Source organism: Physcomitrium patens, chromosome 6 (assembly GCF_059467195.1).
Source record: "Physcomitrium patens ecotype Gransden chromosome 6, ASM5946719v1, whole genome shotgun sequence".
NCBI classification, from domain to species: Eukaryota; Viridiplantae; Streptophyta; class Bryopsida; order Funariales; family Funariaceae; genus Physcomitrium; species Physcomitrium patens.
Window position 1 is genome coordinate 9,272,018 of NC_143415.1, and position 25,006 is coordinate 9,297,023.

General features: G+C 31.5%; 2 protein-coding genes across 26 annotated transcripts; one reads left to right on the forward strand and one right to left on the reverse strand.

Annotated features, from left to right (window-relative positions):
• Window positions 1-3,859: 3,859 nt before the first annotated feature.
• On the reverse strand, window positions 3,860-11,730 carry LOC112283443 (F-box/LRR-repeat protein 4-like). 17 transcript variants are annotated; one of them, XM_073534599.2, is made up of 7 exons: window positions 9,698-10,304; window positions 9,066-9,159; window positions 8,515-8,611; window positions 8,150-8,291; window positions 4,968-7,707; window positions 4,509-4,720; window positions 3,860-4,234 (listed from the first exon to the last, which is right to left on the reverse strand). In XM_073534599.2, exons 1-3 carry the CDS (start codon window positions 9,830-9,832, stop codon window positions 8,598-8,600), a joined length of 243 nt encoding a protein of 80 aa, XP_073390700.1. In that variant the 5' UTR covers window positions 9,833-10,304; the 3' UTR covers window positions 3,860-4,234; window positions 4,509-4,720; window positions 4,968-7,707; window positions 8,150-8,291; window positions 8,515-8,597. The 17 variants fall into 17 exon arrangements, 8 of the variants coding, with proteins under 8 accessions (XP_073390700.1, XP_073390701.1, XP_073390699.1 ...); XR_012217664.2 differs by lacking the exons at window positions 8,515-8,611; window positions 9,698-10,304 and adding an exon at window positions 10,327-11,730 and having other exon boundaries at window positions 9,066-9,156; XM_073534600.2 differs by having other exon boundaries at window positions 8,150-8,611; window positions 9,066-9,156; window positions 9,698-10,307.
• Window positions 11,731-18,426: 6,696 nt separating this feature from the next.
• On the forward strand, window positions 18,427-23,867 carry LOC112283176 (uncharacterized). 9 transcript variants are annotated; one of them, XM_090251169.1, is made up of 13 exons: window positions 18,438-18,867; window positions 19,043-19,172; window positions 19,325-19,436; window positions 19,592-20,872; window positions 20,989-21,092; window positions 21,352-21,471; window positions 21,654-21,755; window positions 21,903-22,030; window positions 22,249-22,311; window positions 22,420-22,609; window positions 22,736-22,774; window positions 22,961-23,068; window positions 23,304-23,867. In XM_090251169.1, the coding sequence occupies exons 4-13, from the start codon at window positions 19,648-19,650 to the stop codon at window positions 23,451-23,453; spliced, it is 2,229 nt and encodes a 742-aa protein (XP_090107295.1). In that variant the 5' UTR covers window positions 18,438-18,867; window positions 19,043-19,172; window positions 19,325-19,436; window positions 19,592-19,647; the 3' UTR covers window positions 23,454-23,867. The 9 variants fall into 9 exon arrangements, with proteins under 9 accessions (XP_024377351.1, XP_024377345.1, XP_090107295.1 ...); XM_090251171.1 differs by having other exon boundaries at window positions 18,438-18,571; XM_090251168.1 differs by having other exon boundaries at window positions 18,442-18,571; window positions 18,823-19,172.
• The last annotated feature ends 1,139 nt before the right edge of the window (window positions 23,868-25,006 follow it).

The following is a 25,006-nucleotide window of genomic DNA, read 5'->3' on the forward strand; positions in this document are numbered from 1 at the left end:
CTAATGATGTGATATTTTTTGCACTGATAATTATGCCAAAGAAGTTGATTACTTGTTATATATATTGATCACTTGTGATACAAATTAGATATGTGATGCACATATAAAAAACTTACCATGCAAATTAAATACATGTCAGATATTCTATAGAATGTGGTTATATAGCTCTTAGTTAGATAATATAAAAAGATGCAAAAGTGAGGCCTTCTTCACTCTTGTCAATTCTTTTTTTATCTACTTTCAAGAGTCTCTAGTTTATTAGTCTTTGCCAATTGTCATTCCAATTTTTTTTTTAATATCTTTATATATATATATATATATATATATATCCACATATTTTATCTTTCTTTGAAAAATATCTTATTTGTTCATTTCATTTCTCCAATTCTTGTCTTTGAAAAATTGATAAAAATCTACTTACAATATTAGAGCTTTGTCTTGTCTTGATAACACATAAGCATATTAAAAGTTATAAATTACCTACTTCTAAATTGATATTATTTATATAATTTCCTTTGTTCTTGGATCCTCTCTTTTACTTATATTAAATGATATATATATATATATATATATATATATATATATATTTCTATTGTATTATCATGACAAAGGTTGTATAAATATAGAGTTTAGTAATACAAATGCAACAAAAAATAATAAAATTAATGCTTGCAATGCATCAATTAATTTTTTTACCACAAAGAACAATAAGATTGATAGAATGTAAAGATATAGAATATTTGACAAATATAATTTTTTGCATTTTGGACTTGTTTAACATGTAATTATTTCTTTTTATTGAACTTGTTCTTAAAAAAAAAAAAAAAAAAAAAAAAAAAGAAAAAAAAAGAGGGAGATAATATCAAAGTCATACATATTTACTCTACTAATTATTTAGATTATTTGAATATATAAAAGTAAGTAAAAGTAGGAAAATTTAATAATATCTTATGGAGTAGCTTCTTAAAAGCTTCATAGATACAAATTTGACTTTATACGTGTTTGTAGGTGATTGATAGGTTAAAATCTAGGCCAATATATTAGACATGTAATAGACATACAAGAAACTTACTGTGCAAATTAGATACATTTTTGTGTTATATGAAACTCATACAAAAATATTTTAGATATTTGAATGTGAAAGAATTTAAATTTACCTTGAAGTTTGATTTATAATTCAAATAAATACATAAGATATTTAAAAATATCTTTAAGCAACCTTGAATAACTTATGTAAACTTCTAATTATCTTAAGTACATCCTATCAATCTTAAAATAATCCTAGATATATCTTGTCATATTCTAATTAATTCCAAATAAATCCTAAATAATCTTTAATATACTTTAAACAAATTCTCATCTAATTCCAATCAATTATTAATCAAATATTAATCAAATTTTAATCAAATTCTAAAAAAACCTAAATAAAACCATAATAAAATCCTAAATTCCAAATACTAAGCAAATCCTAAATCTTAACTCTAATCAAATCTTAATAAAATATTAATCAAATATTGAATTCTAAATCTTAATTAAATCTTATTTAAATCATAAATCCTAAATTTTAATCAAATTCTAATCAATTTCTAACAAAATCTTAATTAAATCGTAGGTATTTTAACTAAGCCTATATCAAATTCTAAAGTAAATAAAAATCTCAATAATTAATAATTTAATTTTTTATTTCAATTCAAAATTTACATACATCTAAATTTTTTAGTTGAAAACAAGTACAAAAAATTTAGAGAAGATTGAACTTACAAAATGAGAGATAAACCTCATAATCAGCTCAAGTATTAATTGACTTCCTTTTCCAACATTAATAATGATTTTTGAGCACTAATATCTCTTGATTTTAATTTCCAATCACTCTAAAATTTTACTTAGTTATTGGAAATCAAGTCTATTATTATTTTTTTTTAAAATCATCTCAATCTAATTGAAAATTTGCTACAAATCTTATAATTTTGAGATTCCAATCTGCTTGAGTTTTAATAACCTTCAAATAAACCTTTTGATCAAGCTCAAATTTACAAAAAAAAATTAATTAAATTTAATCAATAATCTACAAATTTTAAGATTCACTACAAATTTCATGAAATGGTTTAAAGTATGAGTTTTTATTTTTTATTTTTATTTTTTATTTCTCAAATACTTAAGTCATTTCAAAACTACCTTAAATTTGAAAAGCCCTTATAAAGTCTTTACAAACTCAATTCAATCAAAATCAATGCCCAAAGAATCTTTCTCTTCTTTGTTCTTGAATTTTATTCTCTAAACAATAATAAAACCTGACATTTAATGTCCCATACGAGTTTGTATCTTGAAATTCGGTTTTAATCCTAATTCAAAATTAATCCTCCTTAAGTATAAAACTAATATTTTTCTAAGAAATATTTGCCACAAGCTACTTTTTACTAACACCTTAAGATTTTCGTAATATTATTTTTTCTAATTTATTTTTTTTTATCTTGTTTATGATCTAACAAAGTAATAAGAAGTATTTTTTTATAAACAAATGGTATTAATACTAATTAATTTTACTACCTCCTTAACTATTATCTACATTTCTAAAATAATTTGTTATAATATTTTTCAAAAAACTTCTATAATGTGATATTTTCTTCTTTTTTTTATCTATTACATATATTATAACATGTCCTACAAATTGGACATGAATTAGAGTTTCTATAGAATGTTACTATATAGCTCTTAGTTAGATAGTATACATAAAGAACTCAAATGAAGCTTTCTTTACTCTTGTAAATTCCTTTCTTGCTTCTAGTCTAGTTTCAAGAGACTCTAGATTACTAGTCTTTGACAATAATCATTCTAATTTCTTATATATATATATTTACTTCTTCTTTTTGTCATCTTTCTTTAAGAAACATCTAACTTTGTTATTTACATTCTTTAAGTTCTTATCTTTAATACAAGATTATACATATACCATACTTATTCTATTACAATATTTGAAGCTTATAATGGAATTATATTTTTATTTATACCACAAAAGAAAAGGTATTTTAATTAAATACCTAATTAATTTTATTAATCTATGCATATGTTGCCTTTGTATTCATATGTAGATTTAAATAGCATGTGGATGATCTTTTGTATTATAAAAAAATATTTTTAAAGCTCAAAAAAAATAAAAGAAGCAAACATTGTTTAAATTATTATAAAATTTGAACTTTTGTTGCAACCAAACTACAAATAATAGAAGTATAGTAGGTCACAAGAAAAGTAATAATTTTTTTTAAAAAAACTACTTAAACACATCCAATTCTGTGTAACATCATCTAAATTGATTTTAGTTCAAAAATATAATATAGCTTTAGATCATGTGCATACATGTTTTAATTATTGAATGCTTTCATGTATAAACATGTTTATAAAGGATCCAAAACAGGTAGATAGTGTAACAAACATTCATATCCTTATAATGCAAATATTATTTGAGCAAAAAAATTCAGTTTCTTTCACTCAAATCTTTGGGACACAATCATCAAATCTATAATTTGTGTTTAGAACTTAATTGCATCAAAACAACAAGACCAAATCCACAATGTTCTTTTGGACTCTGGTCTCTACTTCATCAAGGTTATGCCTACTATATTTTAGAGAGTATTAGAGATTGAAATGATGTATTGCCTAGCAACTAAGAATGATGAGTTCATACAGCTTCACCAACTCAGGATAACAATCACCTAAGAAACTGATTTACTTTGATGAAACATGAGAATCACCTAAGACATCATGACATTGTTGAGAGAAAATGAGAAGCATATTTTATGGAGTGGAGACTTCTGGAGCCCAAGCACTTCTTAGCATTCGCAAATTAATTTCTGCCAGTATCAGTAGGCACGCTGATTGTTAACCTTTGAAGCGGCTAACATAATTATGTGCTCTTCGTGCAAATGTTTCCTTTCTTTGGGTGCACAGCCGTGAATAAGTTTCACCATGAAATGAATAAATTTCACCAACACTATTGATAACAATGGTCATTTTCCAGCTCTTCTTCTCAAGTGTGCAACGATACGAAACATGTCCCTACTTTTTTGGATAAGTGGTGTCTGGACTAAGAAAATGCATACCGCAGAGAATCAACTGTCGAAGCTTCTACCAGGATTCTCCTTCTAGTCTTATTTACCGATGAACCATATAGTAGCCTTGAGTTCGAGCTTGGGTTCTTCCTCGAGCTCTTCTCTAGTTTGAACATTGTTGCGGAATTCTGCACGAAACTTCCCAAATAGTCAGGATTCTGTTTCAAACAATGATCCAAATAAACCTGGTCATCAAAACAATGCAGCTCATTTGAAATAGACCCCTCACTGCGTCAACTCCAAGTCACATTTCACGACACTCAAGCAGATAGAATATATATATATATATATATATATATATATATGAGCAAAGCATATTGTTTGTGCATTGAAATTGGCGGGATTATCAGAAAGCACTAGTTGTCTAAGGACTAAGGGGCTTAAAAGTTGAGGAGTTCCTACTTTTGCACAGCATCAAACATGGATGCACAAAGATAGTCTCGGTTACAATCGTAACATCTCCGCTGCTCCTTTCTATCCCACTTCCTCGTCACTAACTTACTGAAACTCACGAGGGAAACATACCCGACTCAGTTCCTCAGCAATCATGAAGAGACTCGCTGCAAGCGGACATGCTTACTCTGCATACATGCCACTGTTCGGGTCTGCGGTATCTATCAAGAAGAGCATTTCGTGAGTCAACAAAATCTGACCAGGAATAGTGAACACATTCAGTACATCCAGGAGATAGGTTAAGATTTTCATCTGGATTGTGAAGGTCTTTAATTCCACCGCGCTATATGGTAGTTGAAAAATTGTTATGATAATTCAATGACACAATAAGCCGGAGTAATTCTACATATTCGACCACTGTTGGGTTGCATTCTTACATCTCCTTCTCTTTGGATTCCCAGAGCTTACCAATTTGAGCAACAGCTTTGCTGGAGCAGGACTCCTAGGCCCTTCCTCTACCTTTCCATTCTTCGGTTCCAATGTGGCACTCTTCTTCCTGCATGCTTACTTCCCCTCCACGCACGCTCCAACAGATTCAGCACATTCGTAACACACGATCAGGGCCTTCCTCCTAATCAGAATTGCAGTCCATGCATCACAACTCCGTCCGTCTCCTACGCTTCTGCAACATAAAGCTCGTTGACGCCAACACTTGACCACGATGCATCAAACTTTGTCTCCTAGTGGAGTCTGAATGCCTCTACAACTCCAGGATAGGCAATTTAGAGGTCACAAAGCGCCGCACACATCGGCCATTCCACGATGCACGATGAGCATATGAATTCCACGATGCAAGCACAGTCCGAATTAAAAGTAAAAGTAAAATAAAATACGAAACAATGTACAACCAAAACTTTCTAGAGTACAAATTGCAGTACAACATGATTGAAGCACACAAGTTTAAAATTTCAGTGTTAGACTCTTCATCACTTTTATATCCTTTAGACATGAAAAATAAAATAAAGAAAAACACTGTGAATTTCTATATCAAAAATATATCTTCTAAAAATATCATTCAAATCCAAAATTAAGCAAACATCATACTCTTGTTATAAAGCACAACCTAATTCATACGTCATATCAAGTAGACCATTTATTTCTAATTCTTATTTTGATACTAAATTCTTCTTCTTCTTCTTTATTCTTTTTCTATCTTTTTCTTTTTCCTTCCTAGAGTTTTGAGTTAAAAGTCTAACTCCATTTTTTAATAAAGGGATCATTGGCACTAACATCTAATTTTGGTGCATATCATCAACAAATAATTACTAATCCAATGTGGTGGAGTAGAATAAGATTCCTACAAAAAAAAATTGTACTCATGTTATGTAGAATAATATTCTATGAGAATGTGATTGTGATTAAGAAATGCCATCCCATTGTACTTTTTAATTCCCATCATACAAGTACCCATGTCCTTAACAAAGTACAAATTTCAAGGCATTCAAAACTAGTATCACATTATTAAATTAAATTCCCACATGATATCATGATTGTATAATTCTTTGGTATCCATGCTCAGTTTGTACAATGTGAAAAGATGGGTTGTCTTTTTAGTGCATTATTCATCTTTCTATTTGTACAAAATGCTTGAATTTGTTACACATGTCTCTAGTAAATAAACCCTACTCACTAAACTAATTACTTTAGTTTGAAAAAAACTTAAAATGAGTATGCTTTCAAAAAAAAATAAAAAAATTGTTTGATTGTATTCTAATGTAATGGGAAATACTTGATTCTCCATGTGTTTCTTATTTTCTTTTCATGTTTTTAATATTTTTAATATTATTAATTTTTTTTAATTTGATGAGAAACAAATGTGTGTAGGTAATTTGAATGGTATTTGAGGGGGGAAAAAAACTAAAATAAGGACTGCATATGCAAAAAAGACAGAAAGAAAGAAAGAAAGAAAGAAAAAAAAAAAAAAAAAAAGAATGTTCAAAATGGCAAGAAATTTAAATGTTTTTATAAAAGTGTGTATCTGCAAATTAAGGATATTTCACATTTGATAAACAGTTATATGCATAGATACTGTTTATATTGCACATAAAACATATATAATAATAATTTTTAAATTTTAAACTAAAATTTCATCCTTGAAAATTACTGTATGTGTATGTAACACACATTTAAAGTTTGAAAACATCTTAACAACTTACATAAAAAAAATAAAAATAAGTGTGAGACTAATTATTTATTAATAATTTATTTTTTTAATTGATTATATATATCTATATATGTATGTGTATGCATGTGTATGTTTGATGGGTGTATGTTCGTTTGTGTTGTGTTTCATAATACGTTTAACTTCAGTGGATAGAAATTTTATCAATTATGTAAGAAGTATTAATTATAAGATCTAAGTTTATGAACTCAGAACAACCTCCATTCCAACAAATATTATCAAGTAAGAAAGAAATATTAGTTAATGGGTAAAAAATAACATATATATATATACACATATATACACACACTAGTTGTAGCCTATGTAGGACGCTAAATAAAATAATTATGCATTCTATTGTTATTTGATTCCAGTGTTTGCAATCTTATTCAGTTATCTATCTATCTTTAAGCAATTTTCTTCTTATTTTGTATTAAAAATATTAATAAAAATACACATTTCAAAAATTAAAAATTAGTAAATTATTCTATTTTTGTAACATAATTCATGTTGTTATATTTTATAACTCCTCAAATGTAAACACGGAGTGGGTCCAGCATGAGGTTGTGGTGTAAAAGTGGTTGTAGTATGAACAAAGAAACTCTATGAAGAGAGTTGTTTTCGTCTTGTATGAGGTTGCAGTATGAAACCCTTAATCAACTGCAAAACATCTCTTGGAAGTATCAACCATTAGTAATCATCGCTTCATTATAAATTGATGTAAGTCTGAACCTCAACATACGGCATGAGGAATTGAAATATTTTGCGGTGTCACTATATCGTGAAAGAAATTTTTGCTACCGGCAAGAACGGCCCACAGCCTGAAGCCATGCAGTTCCAATGTTATGACAGCGGTTTATTTCCAGTGCTTCAAGTTGGAGACAACCCCCATCAATGGCAACTAGGCTGCGGTCACCCACATAGCATGAGTCACTCAATGTGACTTTTCTTAACTTTTTGTATCCTCCCCCAATAGCAAGCAGACTTCTGTAGATAAAAAATGTATGAATCAGTAAAGGGTATTATGACTGCATAAATAGACCTCGTTCATGAGCATAGATCACTCTGCACTTCTTTTTTAAAATTTAGGTTCTCATGCAAAAGTGATATATTTACATAAAAATATGCATGATAGGAATTTTTGCTATGATTTGTAATTTTTTTAAACTAAGAAATTCAATATCACAAGTGAACAAACTTCTATTCACAATGTTATGCTCTAAAGGAAAATGACTCCTCCAAGAAAGCGTCAAGACATGGCTAAATAGAATAAAATTATATAAACTGTCGAAAAAAAAAATTGTTGATGCATTATGTTAATTGTATGACAAATTGTGTGAATAGGAAACTTGTCGATCTGTAAATTTTTGAAAGCCGTGTAAAGCTAAGGTCTCTAATAAAGGACAATTATGGCCGACTACTTGCAAACCTTCCTTGCACACATTGACACATTATAGTCGAAGCATTTGTAGTTGTACGCAACCTCGGCCTATCACCAGCACACCATCCATCTCAATATACTCGGAGTCTAAAGTGAACTTCTTGAGCATGTTATAGTTGGTCTCCACAGCCTACAGTCGGAAGCAAACGATGACGAGGTGGTCAACTATCAAAATCAAACAATGTGCTTGAGGAGCATTTGTATCATCAACATGCAATCCAAAACTTAATACATCTGGACTTTTATAGACTCTACAATTTCAAGGCTGTGCCAGACAGCTTACCAATTGCGATGAACTAGGTTGAGAAAGCAGGAAATTTTTAGAAAATGATTTAGGTAAAGAGTTGAATGACCTTCAATACTACATTTGTTATACGAGCACAAGCTGCAATTCTAAGTGATTGAAGCAATTTTCCACATCCTTCAGTAATTCCTACTATGTCGATATTGCTAATTCATTCACAAAAATAAAAATTTAGCTCTTCCAGCTATTTACAATATATGCCTATGGCCTTCAAACCTTGGTCCTGATATAGCAGTCTTACAGCAATTCCACCTAATAAATACATCTTTATATAGCTAAAAATTTAATCATGATCATTTACTACACAAACATGAAGAAAAACCAGCCACAAATAAGCATAGGAAACAAAAATTAGAGATCACGACCTTGTTTTGAATTGGGATGATACAACAGCAACATATATAGATAGAAACATTGAAGTTTGGTTGTAGACATGATTATATACATATAAGTCCAAGACCTTTAAACCACTGCAAGCATTTGCTAGATTGACAAGGTCGTGACTTAACACTGCAGAGCACCACATGAGAGACAGACTCTCTAATCTTAGACATCCCTTCGCTAGAAATCAAAGTCCCATATCTAAAAAATTACTCAAACCATTGTCATTGCTGTCATCTTCACAATTCATTATCACGCGGTGCCCACTTCTTCTCGTCTTCGAGAGCAATGTCATACCTACAGCTTTACCCTGCTACAAATATCCAACAAAGAAACATTCGCAATAATTTAGCCATTTAACTAATAGTTCATGCTCAAAATCCTCCAAAGAAAGATTACATTCAATAAAGAACGTTCAAAGTAAAGATCGAGGCATTAAAGAACATTAACAACCTTCTTTATCAGATTCTACTATGTTGTTGAGTGTACCATTCTCAATTCTTTACATATCATTGAAATCTCGAAAGTTTCTCAATTATCACAATAAATGAAATTAGCTACAAAGAAAACTTCAAAAGTGGCTAAAATTGCATTACGTTTGAATTGAAGGGACCATAACTTATCATGAAGTGAACTACAACACAAATTTGATATATGGAGCTAATAAGAAATGGCCGCATCATATGAAGATAATGTATTCAACGATGTAAGAGCCGGCCATTGATAGATACAAGAACAAGTAATTTCTTATCTACACAAACTTGTCGTAGGTTTGGAAATCTTTGAACCATCTTTGCTAAATATGCATCTGACTGCCACATCATGCCTAAGATTAGGGATTGGCGACATACACTCTCCAGCATCCTCCATCTTTTACAGACCAACAAGCAAGCATCTCGGTCGTTGCCTCTTCCATCGACATATTTCATGATTTCTATTAGCTTCTCGTCTGGCAACAAGTTTATCAGATCTTGCCCCTTCACCATGCTCGATGTTCCAACAGTGCGACAAAAAATAACTATAAAGAATATTCAATCAGCATAACAGTGGTTGCATTGTCCTTTCAATTTGCACATATGCCTTTCCTAGCTTTGGTACTAAGCTCAAGTCAAAAATTCACCAAAACATCGAGCCAAATTAACACTCATAAAAGTAGCCATTTTTACATCCTACAAAAAAAAAAAAAAAAAAAAAAAAAAACTAGCCAGAATTTGCAAAACATGAATCCACTACACCGCCAACACACTCTGCCCAAATCTTTCAGCAATCAGGAGCCCAGATTCGGTCTAACAACACGAATCATTTGTCGATCCACAAAGACACATTGCGCCTACCACCCAATACACTTCAAATCCTTACTACTGCACCTTACAAGGACGTAATGCATCGATTCAATCTGCATTTCGGCTCTCGAGTTACCATAGCACCAGAAGTGAGTCATCCCAAATCAACAAGACGTTGGACCTGTTACCACGGTTACCTTGGAAAAGATTTCCATAATCTCTAGTCTTGTGTAACCACCTGCCTAATCTTCCCTAACCCACTCCTTTCAATGTCCACATTATGAACCTCCGCTGGTTAATCCAACTCATGGACTTGCTCCTCCTACTCATTGCCGTGTCACCAAACCATTTTCAGAAGGAACTATCTCCCTGAGCAGCAACAACCAGTCTTCCTCACTACAACGTCCTCCTCATGCCCAAAACCAACCCCCTGCCCCATCATAGCACACGATGCTTTCACCTATCATACACATCTTCTCACTGAGAAGATTGTCACTTCCATTGCATTCACCATTGTCCTGAGCTGAAATCCAAATTGCATCCATGATCGAGTTCCGTAGTGTATGTTGTGATCGATGACTATTGATTTCACGAAAGTTTGATGCACAACATATGCGATGACCGTTTCTCTTGCATGTATCTTAAGTCGGATGCAGAAATGCTCTCAATAGGAACTTAGTCATTGAGATTATTATAGGGCTCCTAAATTTTGAGTGAGTGAATGAGTGTGTGTGTATGTATGTGTGTCATAGAAATAACAGATTGATCAACTGTGGTTTGACTATGACAAAATGGAGAAAAGATGTGTTCGCAATCCACGCCATGAACGAATGCCATGGCATTAAGCTACATTCACACTTTGGCTCCCATGTTTCCATCCACAAGGATATGGCTTTCATGGAGTGTTGTTGTCGTACTCGTTGTCTTATTGCACCCAAAGTGGAGACGATGCATCTTTGAATTGTGGAATTTTTTTGTATCCACAAATGTGGCAATTTTTTCCAAGATCCACTGTCAAAAAGCACACCAAACTTTCACTGTCATACTGCCGTACTTTACGACTCAAAAATATTACATTAATTTCAGAATATAAGTACAAGTACATGCACAAATCAACACACACACACACACACTCTAACACTCTTTTCATTTTGATTCCTTTGATAATATATAAATCTATGTCAACTATCAATGTATGTTGAAATTATATTATATTGTAATGATAATAGTTCAAGAGCTTCTAAAGCAAAATGATTAAAAAATATCTAATATTTCCAATGTTAAAAAGATTCATTCAAGATCTAATAGTGTGTATATTTGCAATTCAAATAAAGCTCAATCATTTCACCGACATTTCATTTAACAAACAAAAAACAATAATGCAGTAGTCTGTAATTAATAAAATTATTCTATTGTTTTGATAATGTTTTAACGATCAATATTTTCTAAATAAAGTTTTTAAGATTTGTGAGGTTAAATCTTGTAACAAATGTAGCCAAATTATCTACAACAAATATAGCATAGATATGAAAAGTACAAACTTAAACATTATTAGAATAAAGTAAGAATATTATTATTATTAATATTATTCTATAAAAATATTAGGAATATATAAATATCCCTTACATATATATATATATATATATATATATACAAATAAAATGGCTAAGTACCAATTTCATGTATTATATATTACATATCACATGCATAAAATACATACACATATAAAAATAATGTAGTAAGAATGTTGAAATAATGAGTATAAAAAGAAGGGCAAGGCCAATTATTTCTTAGTAATTTGGTATTACTAAAATGAAGAAAAAAAACACATTTCAATGATTTTGGACATTTGTGACTTATTCCTTTATAGGATTTAAGTCATGGAGTTTCTAATTGGATATACTATTTCATTAAATGGTAAGCATAAAACAATCTCCATGTTAGAGTTAAATGACTATCAGTACTGATCCTAATTCTTTTAGTACTTATGTCATGTATTCACTTAAAATCACATTGGAATCTTAATTCAATTAATTTCTATTGAACCATATTACACACCAATATGTAATATGTAGAGTAACATTTCACTCCATTTACATGAATTTCTTTATTTCTCTTTTAATATCTTTAGCTTGAACAATAATTACAGCTTTATTCAACTCACTAACTTCATTAGGAACAAATAAAATTTAAAAATGTCATCTGACTATATAAGATAAAATATATATATATATATATATATATATATCAATTTATTATCCAAGACACTACTTTGTATAAAATCCAAAGAATTTGTTTAGTGGGTGCATCATTAAAAAAATAAATAAAATAAAATAAAAAATGTACCAAATTAAGATATTATCTCAAAAACCATATATTAGTTTCTCCAAATTTCTTAATTTTCTTATTAATATTATTATTAGTATTTTTTTTCACAAAAGAAAGTCTTATTCCAAAGAATGTTTCAAAACACACTTACGAGAGAATCCAATATCCCAATTCTACTTAACCCTAATTCTTCAACATATCTCCAAATCAAGAGAGAAAGAAGTTGTTTTCTAGAAGGTGTTATAAATGGATGAAAGGTTGTACATATTGGATGCTTGAAACAACCACAGTTGTATTCCAGGCATTATTCTTCAAAAGTAAAATGTGATGTTATTTGTTACTTTTCTTAGGCATTCGTGGTACTGAGCTCCTACGAAAAAATTTCATGCAGTGGTTCATATGTCATCCTTTTTATTATGATTAATTAGTGATACTAGAGAAATTTCTCATCTTTAGGCAGTTGGTGGGAAGCTTTTGAATAACAAGCCCAATGATGCTTGATGGAAGGTTGCCAAATCTGAAGACGATGTTCTTTTGATAGTTCAATCAAGAGCATTGCAAGTAGAGTAGAATGATGTTTGAGGATTTGAACTTATGCAAATGACATAAGATTTTTAATAAATAGATTATGGTTAACATATACTCAAATTTTATCTTAGGTGATTCGAGCAAATTGATACAATATTATTGGATAGGATTGGATAAGATGTATCTTTTTGAGGCATGTGATTGTAAGCGCTATGAATCTAGGAATGTGGAAAGCATCGACTTATTGTAGCAAAGGTGTGAAGCACTGAATTGGTCCAATAATAGTGAACAACTTGCCTCAGTGGTAATTTGTTTGCAAGAGTTGAAGTACAATTGAAATTGACATACGATAGCAAAGTGAGAGGACTACATTGAAGTGCCAAAAATTAGTAGCTAAGTAATTCAATTCAATAAGGATGACAACAAAGTAAGTTAATGTGAGCAAACTAATAGCAACAATTAAAAGAACACAACAAAAAGGATGAAGTGAAAATAAGTGAATAAGATCAAACTAAAATTTTGTAGGTGAGGTACCAAGGTGAACTAGATTCAAAAGTGAAATGTAATCAAGGATGAGGTATCAAGGTGAACTAGATTTAAAAGTGAAATGTAATCAAATGGCAAACAAAAAACAAACTAGAAAACAGAACAAGGGTTTTTTCTTATGCTTGTGGAATAATAAGTTGTATTCCAACTAATTTGAGTAAGAAGCATGCTAGAAGCATTTTATACTTCATAAGTTTAGATTGAAAATGAAAGAACTAAATACAACAATGATGGATTCTATGAAAGCAACAAATAAAAACAAAATTGTGAATCAAAAAGAGTAATAAAAAAAGTGAAGTAAGGATACAATAAAAGAACAAATATAAGAACAAAAGACAGTAATTTATTATTGTAGAAAGACAATTATGAAGCAAGAAGAAGTTTGGCACAAAAAAAATACAACAAGAGTGATAATAAGAGCACCAAGTAGAATACAACAATAAAAAATTTGTGTGATACTATCGAAGGTAGCCAAAAGTGTGATTGAAGAATGGTAGAATTTGCAATAGAACTATGATTAAAGAAGAAGAAGAGGATAATGAGGTGTGTAGGACTTTAATTGTTGTCAAAAAAACTAGAGTAGAGAAACTATCAACAAGAATAACATCACATCAATATAAAGGTTTGGTAAGTGGGCAAGTACAACATAGTGTGTATTATAATTATAGTGTATTAGTTTTAAAACAAAAATTACAACTGATGCAAACTAGCAACCTTGTGAAAAAAGGATAATAATATTAGTTGATGAATCAAAAGAATTACCAAATAGATTTGAACAAAAGTTATGTTTATTGTGCATTTTTATACAAAATTGAATAATGTGCTATATAAGAGCTTGAAAGATAGATAAGAATAAATATACATGATTCAAAGACGTATAAGCTGCAGCAAAATAGATGTTTTGAGGTGAAATTAACAAACCCAAAAATAGTTAAAAATATATTAGAATGTATAAGGTTATAATTTTTTTTTCAAATGCATTAGATTTCTTTGAATTTTGTTGTAAGATCCTCCTTTGAATAAACAAATATTTTATTATTGAAAAAAATTTATATTTTTTGTTTTTTTTATTTTAATTATTTATTTTAATTATTTACTTTATTTTATTTTTTAAAAAAAAACATATAAGTTGTAGCAAATAGTTTTGTATTAGTCAAAGAGGTTCTTCTTCACAAAATTGTCATGTCTGTCCTAAAACCATCACACAATCATTATTATTTTTCAAATATCTTTTTAAAACTACTATGTTTATTTAGGTTTCTAATTTTGTTATTACATCATTATAACCTACTATTAGACTTAAGAAGTGAATTGCAATTGAATTTTTTTTAATATAAATCTGTAATTTATATTAAAAAAATAAATTTTCTTTACTAAATCCAAAAAATGATTTCTCTTAAACTTATTATTATATTACTAAAGTGAAAAAAACTAGTCTTTAAGTTATATATCTTTCTTCAAATATTTCTCTAAAACTCTTAAAAGTTTTACTTCTATTTCTTTTATATTTTAGATACAAATCAAGGATATATCATACTTATTAAAAAATATTTTTTCAAATTGGTTATACTTAAAATTTCAATCTTAATTGATATATATATATATATATATATAGATAGATATTTATATATGTTAGACAAGGTATATTACCAGACACTTTTATTTTCGTATTTATGATGTATTCTTATCCTAAAGCTAATTCTAAGCTTAAGATAATACATGAATAAAAATATTAAAACTATAATCTTTTCAAATTCTATTATATTCTTATAAGAAATATTTTTATACTATATTTTAAAATAATTTAATTCTTTATTACAAGGCTTGAAATTATTAAAAATAATTATTTAAAAAAATAAAAACAAAAAAAATAATTTTAAATTATAATTTTAAATAAATATTTATTTTATTTTATTTTTATTTATATTTTATTATTATTTTAACCAATTAAATGAGAATTCTATATTTAATTATATTGATCTAAGTTAGAACCTACTTGATTTTAGTAAGTATTGTCGTTTTTAAGCTGCTTAGTAACTATTTCAAGTGTAATAAGAAAAAATTGATTAAGGCTATTATTTATAAATTTGGAAAAAAAAGATAAAATTTTCTGCCCAAGATAATGACTTATACTAATCATTAAATAATATAAGTGGTTTTTATATTAATTTTTAAATCTTATATTTTTTTAACCTTTAAAATATTACGATCATTTTTTATATTATAATGGCTCTTAGTATAATAATTGTACAAAATAAGGTCAGATTCATAAAGATTTCAAATGATAAAAATAACCAAATATTTATAACAATTGTACTAATAATTTCAACTCTAAAAATTAAGTATGCCAATGTATTCTTTTGATTTCTTCTAAATAAATTGAATTAAAAATAATCAAATTTAGACTCCATATGCACTAGAAGTAAACTTCCAAATTTGACACTTAAGAATTTTAGATAATGTATTTTTTTATTTTTTTATTTTTTTAAATATTAGATCTTATAATTAAATAATAGATCTATGATTATAGATCTATCATCATAGTCCTAAGATTGTAAAAATCCTATCACTATGAGAACCATGTCATTGTGCACCTTGTACCATATCATTGTAAATCGACTCTTTGAATTATAAGCAAATGTCACATGTCATCATTAACTACTATTTGCTACGAAAAATCTTTTTTGTTTTTTTTGCAACTTATATCAAATCCTTGCACTACATTACCTTATGCAATGCACATTGCTGAGCAACTTCGAGATTGATCCCAATACCAAAAACCACTCGATAAAAAAAAAAAAAAAAAAAAAAATCAATATTATACTATCACAGCTCTGCCTTGCCACCTTGTTGTACTACCTTGCACTGTTTTTTGCAACCATGTTCGACAATCTGAATTAGCCACCTATACAATTTGCAACCTCATATTGGAACTATGCCTTTCTTACAATCCTCTTGTATAACATTGCAATCTTGTATTGTGACTACCCCTCTTCTACAACCTTCTTGTATAGCACTATGATCTTGTGTTCTATTATTGCCTTGCATTGTTGCAACCTTGAGGTCTTGTATTGCTATCTTATATTGTCTTGTATTCCATTATAATATTATTTTAATATTACAGTACATATTTCAATGTAATATCGTTGGTTCCAACGCCTAGCACCTAGTGCCTCATTCCAATGTTGCAATAGTAATTCACCTAGTTTTAGTATCCAATAGTGCTCAAAACCTAGCAACAAAAATAAAAACCAAATTATAATTTTATTTTATTTATTTATTTTGATATACTTCATTCTAACTTGCTATACTACAAATTAAAGAAAATGAGAGATTCTTATTAAGTAAAAGATTAGAAATCTACACAAAACTAAATCAAGCTATCTTTTGTGCTACAAAGGAGGATCCCAAGAATGCAAGTGTGAAAATAAGAGAAATTATAAAGCTTTATTAAAATAGCTAAAACACCATAGCTAAGCAATTCCTTACAACAAGTTCTCTCACTCTCAAAATCACTCACAAGACTTGACTTGACAAGAATGTCAAGTTAAGGATTTTTTTCCACTTAAGTACTCAAATCTTAATTGATATAAATAATTCAACTAACAAAAAAACTATTAATGGATAAAAAACCACTATCCAAACTAAATCATATAGATTCAACAAAATTTGGTATCCAATGCCATATCACGCAACAACTTTCTTTAAGAGAGCTATCATTGGTATTAAAAGAATAATTCATCATATTTTCTTAAGCTTTCTTTATATTTGTAGTTCTTCTCTTTTTATTCAAGGTAGTATAAAATAAAAGAATATCACACCTATATAGATTCAAATCTTTGTGCAAGAAGAATCTAAATTGTTCCATCTTTAATCCAAATTAAGGAACTAAAAAAAGAAGGCACTAAAAAGAATATTTGTAATTACAACAATAACTCTTATGATTGAATTTAAGAAAGGTGATTACCAACCATTTTGAAAATCTCTCAACAATTGAATATTATACTTGAGAGACTTCTTGTAAGTAAAAAATAAAAATAAAATATTCTCAAGCATAGTTAGACATGACCATATAAGCCACAATGTGATATCATTAAAAAGGACTGAGATCAAAATGTCCAAGACTGCACTTGGAAGGAAGCGCTACCATCTAAATAGTATTATCTACTATCTTTGAGTGAATTGTAAGAGCACTTGTATACCCATCTTTGAATCAATAACAAATAAGATTATAATTCAAGAAAGCACAAAAAAAACTAGACCAATAAAAAAATAAAAATAAAAATAAATCTTTATTTGCATACAAGGACTATACATGCCATGTTAAGATTTTAGAAGGATTTCAGCTTTGGAAGAAGCTTCATCTTATTCAAATTGAGAAACTTACAAGATTGAATCAGCCAAAATGATAGAATATGGAGATTATCACATCCTTGCCATTGTTTCAGGACCTTGCCAAATGTGCTATTATGAAACTAGACATTGCAAAGCAATAATATCACAAGACATGAGGGAGAGCATTGGGGCAAACCATTTTTAAACACCTTATGGTAAAAAAGGTATTTTTTATTCTAAGTAGAAGTCAAGTGGCTTCAAGTGGGCCACAATAGCCTTACACTTCTTGAAGGCCTTGCACTTCTTTACACTAGTAAATAAGAATCCATGTAATAGATTAGCTAGAATTAAACTGCAACTATTGATCTGCAAAAATTTCTCTTCTAATGGAAACGATTAGATATTTTGAATCAGAAAACGTATGTACACTAAAAAAATGTACTGTTTGTATTGTAGTAATTTTGTTCCTTGATCTTTATCGATTCTGTCTCAATAATTTCAAAGTGAGATCAACCTCTCCGTAGCGAATGAGAACAGAACACTTGTCGGAACGTGACTGGTGCGTTGAGTTACTGGCCATGCTTCAGCCCTAATCGTAGTCAGCTCTCTCGCCTAAAGAAGTGTTGCAGTTTTCCTGCGCCTCCTTGGATTGAGATCCTTTGCACGCATTTTAGCCTTTTCTCGAGGAAGTCCCTGAGTTGGAAGGTGTGCTACCTTGAAGTGTTCTAGGCTTTCAAGGGTTTAACACGTTCAAATCGCGATATAGCTTCGGTTGTTGCAAAAGATTGTGAGCAGTTTTGCAAACGTGTTAGTGCAGGGAAGGAATTTTTATCAGCGGTGTTGATATCCATGACAGATTCTGCCTGACATGGGGTTTCATTCCTTGTGTTGAGATGCGACTTGGTTATTGCTAATTTTACTACATGGATGTACACGATGGTTTTTCTTGTTTGTAGGTCATCCGAATTCGATAGGTGGCTGGAGCTGATGCGTTGAATGAGGTCTCAGGATGGTTTTGTTTTGCATTTCCAAATGTCTACATGGTTGCGAATTCCATCTGTGGTTTTGGAGTCGGCATGGGGAAGAAGCGCTCTGGATGCCAATGATACAGATGTGATTAACTATATTTTCACGGGTGTCGTGTTTAGTGAAGGACTGTGTGTGTGTTTATTTCAGGTTACGAGATTGATAGGCCCTCTGGATCTTTGTAGCTTTGAGATGGAGTAGCAGATGTTCTCCTGGTTGCGACTCGTTAATTTTTTCAATCAGGAAGCTGGGCTTATATTTCACATTGGATAATTGAAGAGTATGTGTGTTCCATTTCTTCACCAAATAATTTCGAAAATCATTTCCGTTCGATGAAGTTTCTTTAACGTCATTACAATACATTAAAGACCTGATAACAAGATTATAGGGCTAAAAGCTTTGTCGGATCTGGTGAATTATGTGTTCCATCAGCCATGCATTACGTGTTCATGACGGCAGACGCATCGCTGAAACCATCGCTCCTCCCGAAACTGCACTTGTGTGCTCTACGGTCATGCAGTGGGGGTGACCACTGCAATTGCAAGTTAAACACTTCTGCAACTTTTCTTGATGTAATTATTAAGTTCTATAACTCTGAAACACTTTATACAGATTCTCTTCACCCCACGCTTACTGTGTAATGCCAATTTTTTTTATCGATAGTCTAACCCTAATCTCGTTACATGTTATACACCGCAGAAGTGAATTGAGGATTTTAAGAATTTTCAAACCGGTCAAATCTTGCAACTGAACATATGTCACGAAGTACAGGACAAACATTTCAACCAAAACAAAGTAATCATGGACATAAGCGCAAAGGAAAGCCTGTGGAGGCGTGGATGTTGGAGCTTGAGAAAGCTCAAGATCAGGAAAATGGATCACAAAGCCTGGACCTGACTGCCATCAAGCAAATTGCCGATGGGGTCGAACAAATGGTCTTCTCTTGGGGACTGGATAAGCAAGAGATGGGCTACGAGTATGCTAAACTATCCAAGTCACTGGCGAAAGAAAATCGTCACGTGGTGCTTCCCTGGAGCTTAGACAAAACAGAGGAAGGTATGAATTCTGCTTCTGAGATGGATGTACTGGCATTAAGAAATGACATGAAGGAAATCTTAGAAAATCCATCTCCCACATCAACACAACCGCAGTTGCCTACGGAATGTGCTGTTATTGAGACCAGAAGTGCATCTTCGAAGTTGGCAGAGGTGAAAAAAAGAGAGAATACATGGCTAGACAACTTTGGCAGTTGCAGGGACAGATCTCTATCGCTTGAGTCAGCTTCAGAGGATCCTCAGCCATGGAAAACAAGAAAAGAACATGCAGAAGCCAAGACGTACAACAGGTTCAAATGTGAGACTGATTCTTGCATGAACGCTACGGATGGAGTAGGAAGCTGCAATGTTCAGATTAGCACAGGCGAAAATCTGCTCGGTTTTGAGACCAGAGCGAGGGAGAACAGCTGTCAGAAAATGACACCCGAACACTGGAATATCATATGTGAATCTATCGATGGGGGAATTGGGGAAAGCAATGTTGCGAGCGATTTTTGCACAGACGCTTCAAAAAGAGGAGACAATCCATCACATGCTAATGAAACTGAACTCAGGCCCTGCCTTGGAGAAGGATCTCCTATTTGGATAGAAGAGGTTGCTCCACCAACACCGGAAGGAATATGTCAACAACCAATAACGAATCAAACAAGAAATCATTATCTTCCATCAATGTTGACTCATGAATCAGCCGGGAACGCTTCTTCCTTGTTGAGCCAATCTCTATCGTGTGCGCAGTCACCCTTACCGCAACCTGAGATAGTCCAGTGTAGCGAGGCATCCAATGAGCGTGATAGGCTCCCGTCAAGTACAGATCCTCAAATGTGCTCGCCGATCAATGCGAACGAACCAAAGGGCTCACCTCCGCCACTGCACTTTTCGGCCTCAAATTTAAGTTGCAGAGAAGATACTGAATCGGTTGAAGTTGGTGCGTCCATGAACCCCTCCGCACTCTGTTTCCAAGATTTCGTGTTTCAATACATGTCTATGTAACCGGTTTGAAACTTAACACTGCACTACTATTTAAGAGGTTGTTGCGAGCAGGAGGGCATACCATCAAAATGACAGCATTGCGAGGTGACAATGATATTCTTGAGAACAAGTTCCAGACACTAGTTAACATTAATGCCGGTTCGCTTGGCGTCCAGGTGCAAATCATGTCATCCTTCTCCATAGTTGGGTGGTTCCTTGCCTTGACAATTAGATCAAACCAACTGAAACTACAGAATAAATACAGTTTCGTCCAAGAAATGGGCTTGCGGATGACCTCTTAGGATTTGACTTATTTATATGAGAGAAACTCTATTGTAACTATGGTGCTCAAAGTATGTTAATAATTAGTTCGTTAGGCAATTAACTTCATATATGATATGATTTGAAATTATTGAAAAAGATGGAACACCGCAGTTTTATAATCGATCAGCAACGTTAAAGCAGGAGCACAATCAATTAAAACCCTCTCCGACAACAGATGTTGAAGAACTTCAAATAGCTCTTCTCGAGTGTGCGATGGAGTATGAAATCAAGGTTGGTAACCACAAGTTTTTAAATTGAGACATGATCTTCCGAGTGTGTTGCTTAGAGGTTTCTTTGTTACTTTTGAATCAAGAATTGGCACTCTTCCTGAGGTGAAACATTCTAAACATTCTGTACACTAATTTCATGCTTTTTGTCGAACTCACGTTTCCCACTTTTGTTCCAACAAGCAGAACATAGAAGCCAAGATGAAGATGCAGGAGCTGAAATTAAAGGGACACCAGAATGTGGCGGTTGCAAAAAGCGAGCAACTCTGCCCTAAAAAAGCTATCGAGGTTGGATATACCAGAAACACGAGTCTGAGACCATCTTCACGTATTCACTAGCAAGCAGCATGATTCAAGATACCAATTCCTGTCTATACTCTTGAATAGTCAAGGACATAGAATTTGGATTCTATTAATGTATCAGTCTAATTGCAGCCATCGTCAACTCAAGAAGTGACGATAGATAGTCAAAGATCGCAGCAACTGAAGAAACAAATGGCGAAGCTGCAGCATGAGAAAAGCACTCTGGGCAACGAACTCAATGCGTTGAAGAAGAAAGAGAGGTTTCAAAATCCTACATGTCTCAATCGACAATTGTTTTTCTTCGAAGGTCCAATACGGATTTCTTCTAAGAGTGAAATTGAATTTCAATCTTCGTGTATGAACTTCGACGTGTTATTGTGCAATGCACGACGTTTCCAAGTGTGATTCCCTTCAAGTCCAGCACTTGTGAAATGACAAAATTTTACAGGGTCACTTAACGTTGAATAATGACTTGTAGGCAATTTGAGATGCAGAAAAGAAGTCTAGAAGAAGCTCTGCTTCGAGTTAATCGACTCCAGAGGTTAGAGTACAATTCCAAGAGCTGATCAGATAGTCTTTGATATAAATATATTACACATGCTTGCCCTCACTCTACAGTATGGAAATTCATTGATCTTTTCTTATTTAGAGAGGTCTTGAAGAAGGAGCAAGAAGTTGTGGAGTGGCAACTAAAAGAGAAGGAAACCAAAGCTCAACTACAAGAGGTAGACGAAAGACTGAAAAGAGAACGTCATGCACAGATGTCTCAGCCTTTGGAGCCAAAGAAGCTTCTCTCTCTGCTTCCAGCGCTACGTGACTGGTTGCGCTCTTTGAAGAAGGTTCGTTGTAACGCTGCTCGAATAGGAGTCAAGCATCGAAGGCTTCTGAACTTTGATGTGGTTCATAGTTGCGAATTATGAGGATACTAAGCTGTTCCTTTGACACTCAAGGCAACTTCCTTGCAGGTGGGAATGACGAAGGCTGCTGAGCGTCGAATATTTCAGGTACAATCAGAACACCCTCCGTGCCTCACATCTCTCCTGTCTCAATATCGACTTTTTCCGAGGAACACTCCAGTAGATCAATATGCAAGTTCTAAAATTCATTACCACCCGTAAACTTTATTAAGAGGCAGCAACTCAACTGATCATTCAGAAGACATCTATGATAATCGATCGTTTCCAATGCAGGACAAAGAGGAATTAGGTAGAAATTATCCTAACTTAAGGGATGGTTCTCCTTTGCAAGCACATGCTAATTTTCACAGCAGAGACAAAGGATTTAGCCCACGTATACCGGTAAAAATTATTATTTTCTTGCATTTCACACGATTTGAGCATAGAAATTTAATCCGTTTGGTTTAATTATTTGATTATGCAGCTCAGAGTTTTGGTTGTCTGGTGTTTTTAAAGCAGCATTTACTAGGATTGTTGCTGGACAGACAATAAACTAAGTATTTATGATGGAATATGGCTCATTTAAATGAGAAAAGTCCTGGCAGAAACAAACTGATAGCATTCTTCATCGTTTCAGGCACATCTGGATACGCTAGGACAGCTTGGTGAACTGGCAAAGCAGTCAAATCGGAATCTTAGTGTAAATCAAGTCGATGTGATCATCTGCTGTCTGTCCAAGGAGATTCATGCCCTGCAAATGGAGCTTACAAAATTAGCGAGAAGTTAAAGCAAAGATCCCTGTGCTTTGCTATTCTAATAATGGGACAATGGCAGAAAGATTTTGAATCTCAATACAACCACCTCAACTGTTTGATTGAATAATAACTTACCTTTCTTGCCAACACTTGATCTCGATTTATTCAATGCCTCACAAGAACACTAATCAAAGAATTCACACTGAACAGACACAGGCATAAGAATGAAAAATTAAACTGTTCTATCTAATCAGCTCTGGATTGTGGTGATGTGGCTTTTGGACAACAATCTTTAATTATCACGTTTTAGACTGTGGGAATGGTCACTTTATCTTGCTGAGAACATAGAACTCTGGAAAATCTGATGTTGAAAATTTAAAGAACAAGTGGTTCAATGCATTTGATTTAGAATTATAATAGATTTGTTAGTGTCCTAATAGTCAAAACTTGATTTTGTTTTACTTTATTTTGAAACAAAAGCAGGTAAAACCCGTATGCTTCACCCAAAGCTTGGCACTTTGATTGAGGAGTTTTGTTCAATTAATTATTTACATTTTATGCTTTAGATGGAGCAATTTAAGTTGGCAATGCTAAACTTATCTTAGGAAGAGGGGTGTAGCTCCATCTTAGAGAAGGATTTTCACCTCTTAGAGCTAGCCTATTATCGCTAATCTATAAAATTTACAATCTTTAGGAGCTTAATTTTGTTTTGGAGTCTTGTAAAAATCATAGCTAAGATTTTTCTCTAGCACATTTTTTCCTAGTCAATTATCCTATGCCAAAAAATAAACAAATTCTTATTGTGAGGCCAAGATTCTCATTTCAAAATGATGTCATTTCTTTATTTTCATATGTTCTAAAAGAAAACTCTTTTAATTAACAAATACAAAAAGTTTGTGTCTTTTGATTTCATAAGAGTCACCAAATATGGCTTGATATAGAGACAAGATTGTCTTTGGAAGAGATCTTGGTCGTGAATTTTGATTACTTAAGGAATATAAGATTATTCTATCATATTTCCAAATGATTTGAACAACCCTACATTTTTTTTAAATAAATATAAAATAGTTTCAAAAGTATTGAAAAAACATAAGAAGCAAGTATTTTTATTTATTACTTTTTATTTTTTTATTTTTTATTTTTATTGATAATATCTTTATATCAAATGAACCAAATCAAAGTGAATTTATTTTTGGCTTTAATTTTGTACCAAAATTTCTTCAATTGAATTTAAATTTTGTAAATTGTAAGATAATTGATCAGATACAATTTTAAAGGATTATTTTGTTATATTTTTGCATTATATTTTCTAAAGATGCACAAATCATTTAAACTTAAGTCATTAGGATCAAAGTCCAAATTAACTATCTTTCTAAATTAAAATAATTTTATTCTTCAAATCCTTGTCCAATAGTAATTCTACATCTGCATATAAAATAAAAATAACTTATAATTGGATCTAAAGTTGTATAAAAGTAGGTGAGTGTAAATAACCACCAATCTTTCTTAATATAAAAGTGATTTTACTAGCTATGTAGAAAGGTTTTTTTACATTAGAGAATATAGTTTTTAAAAAAATCATTTA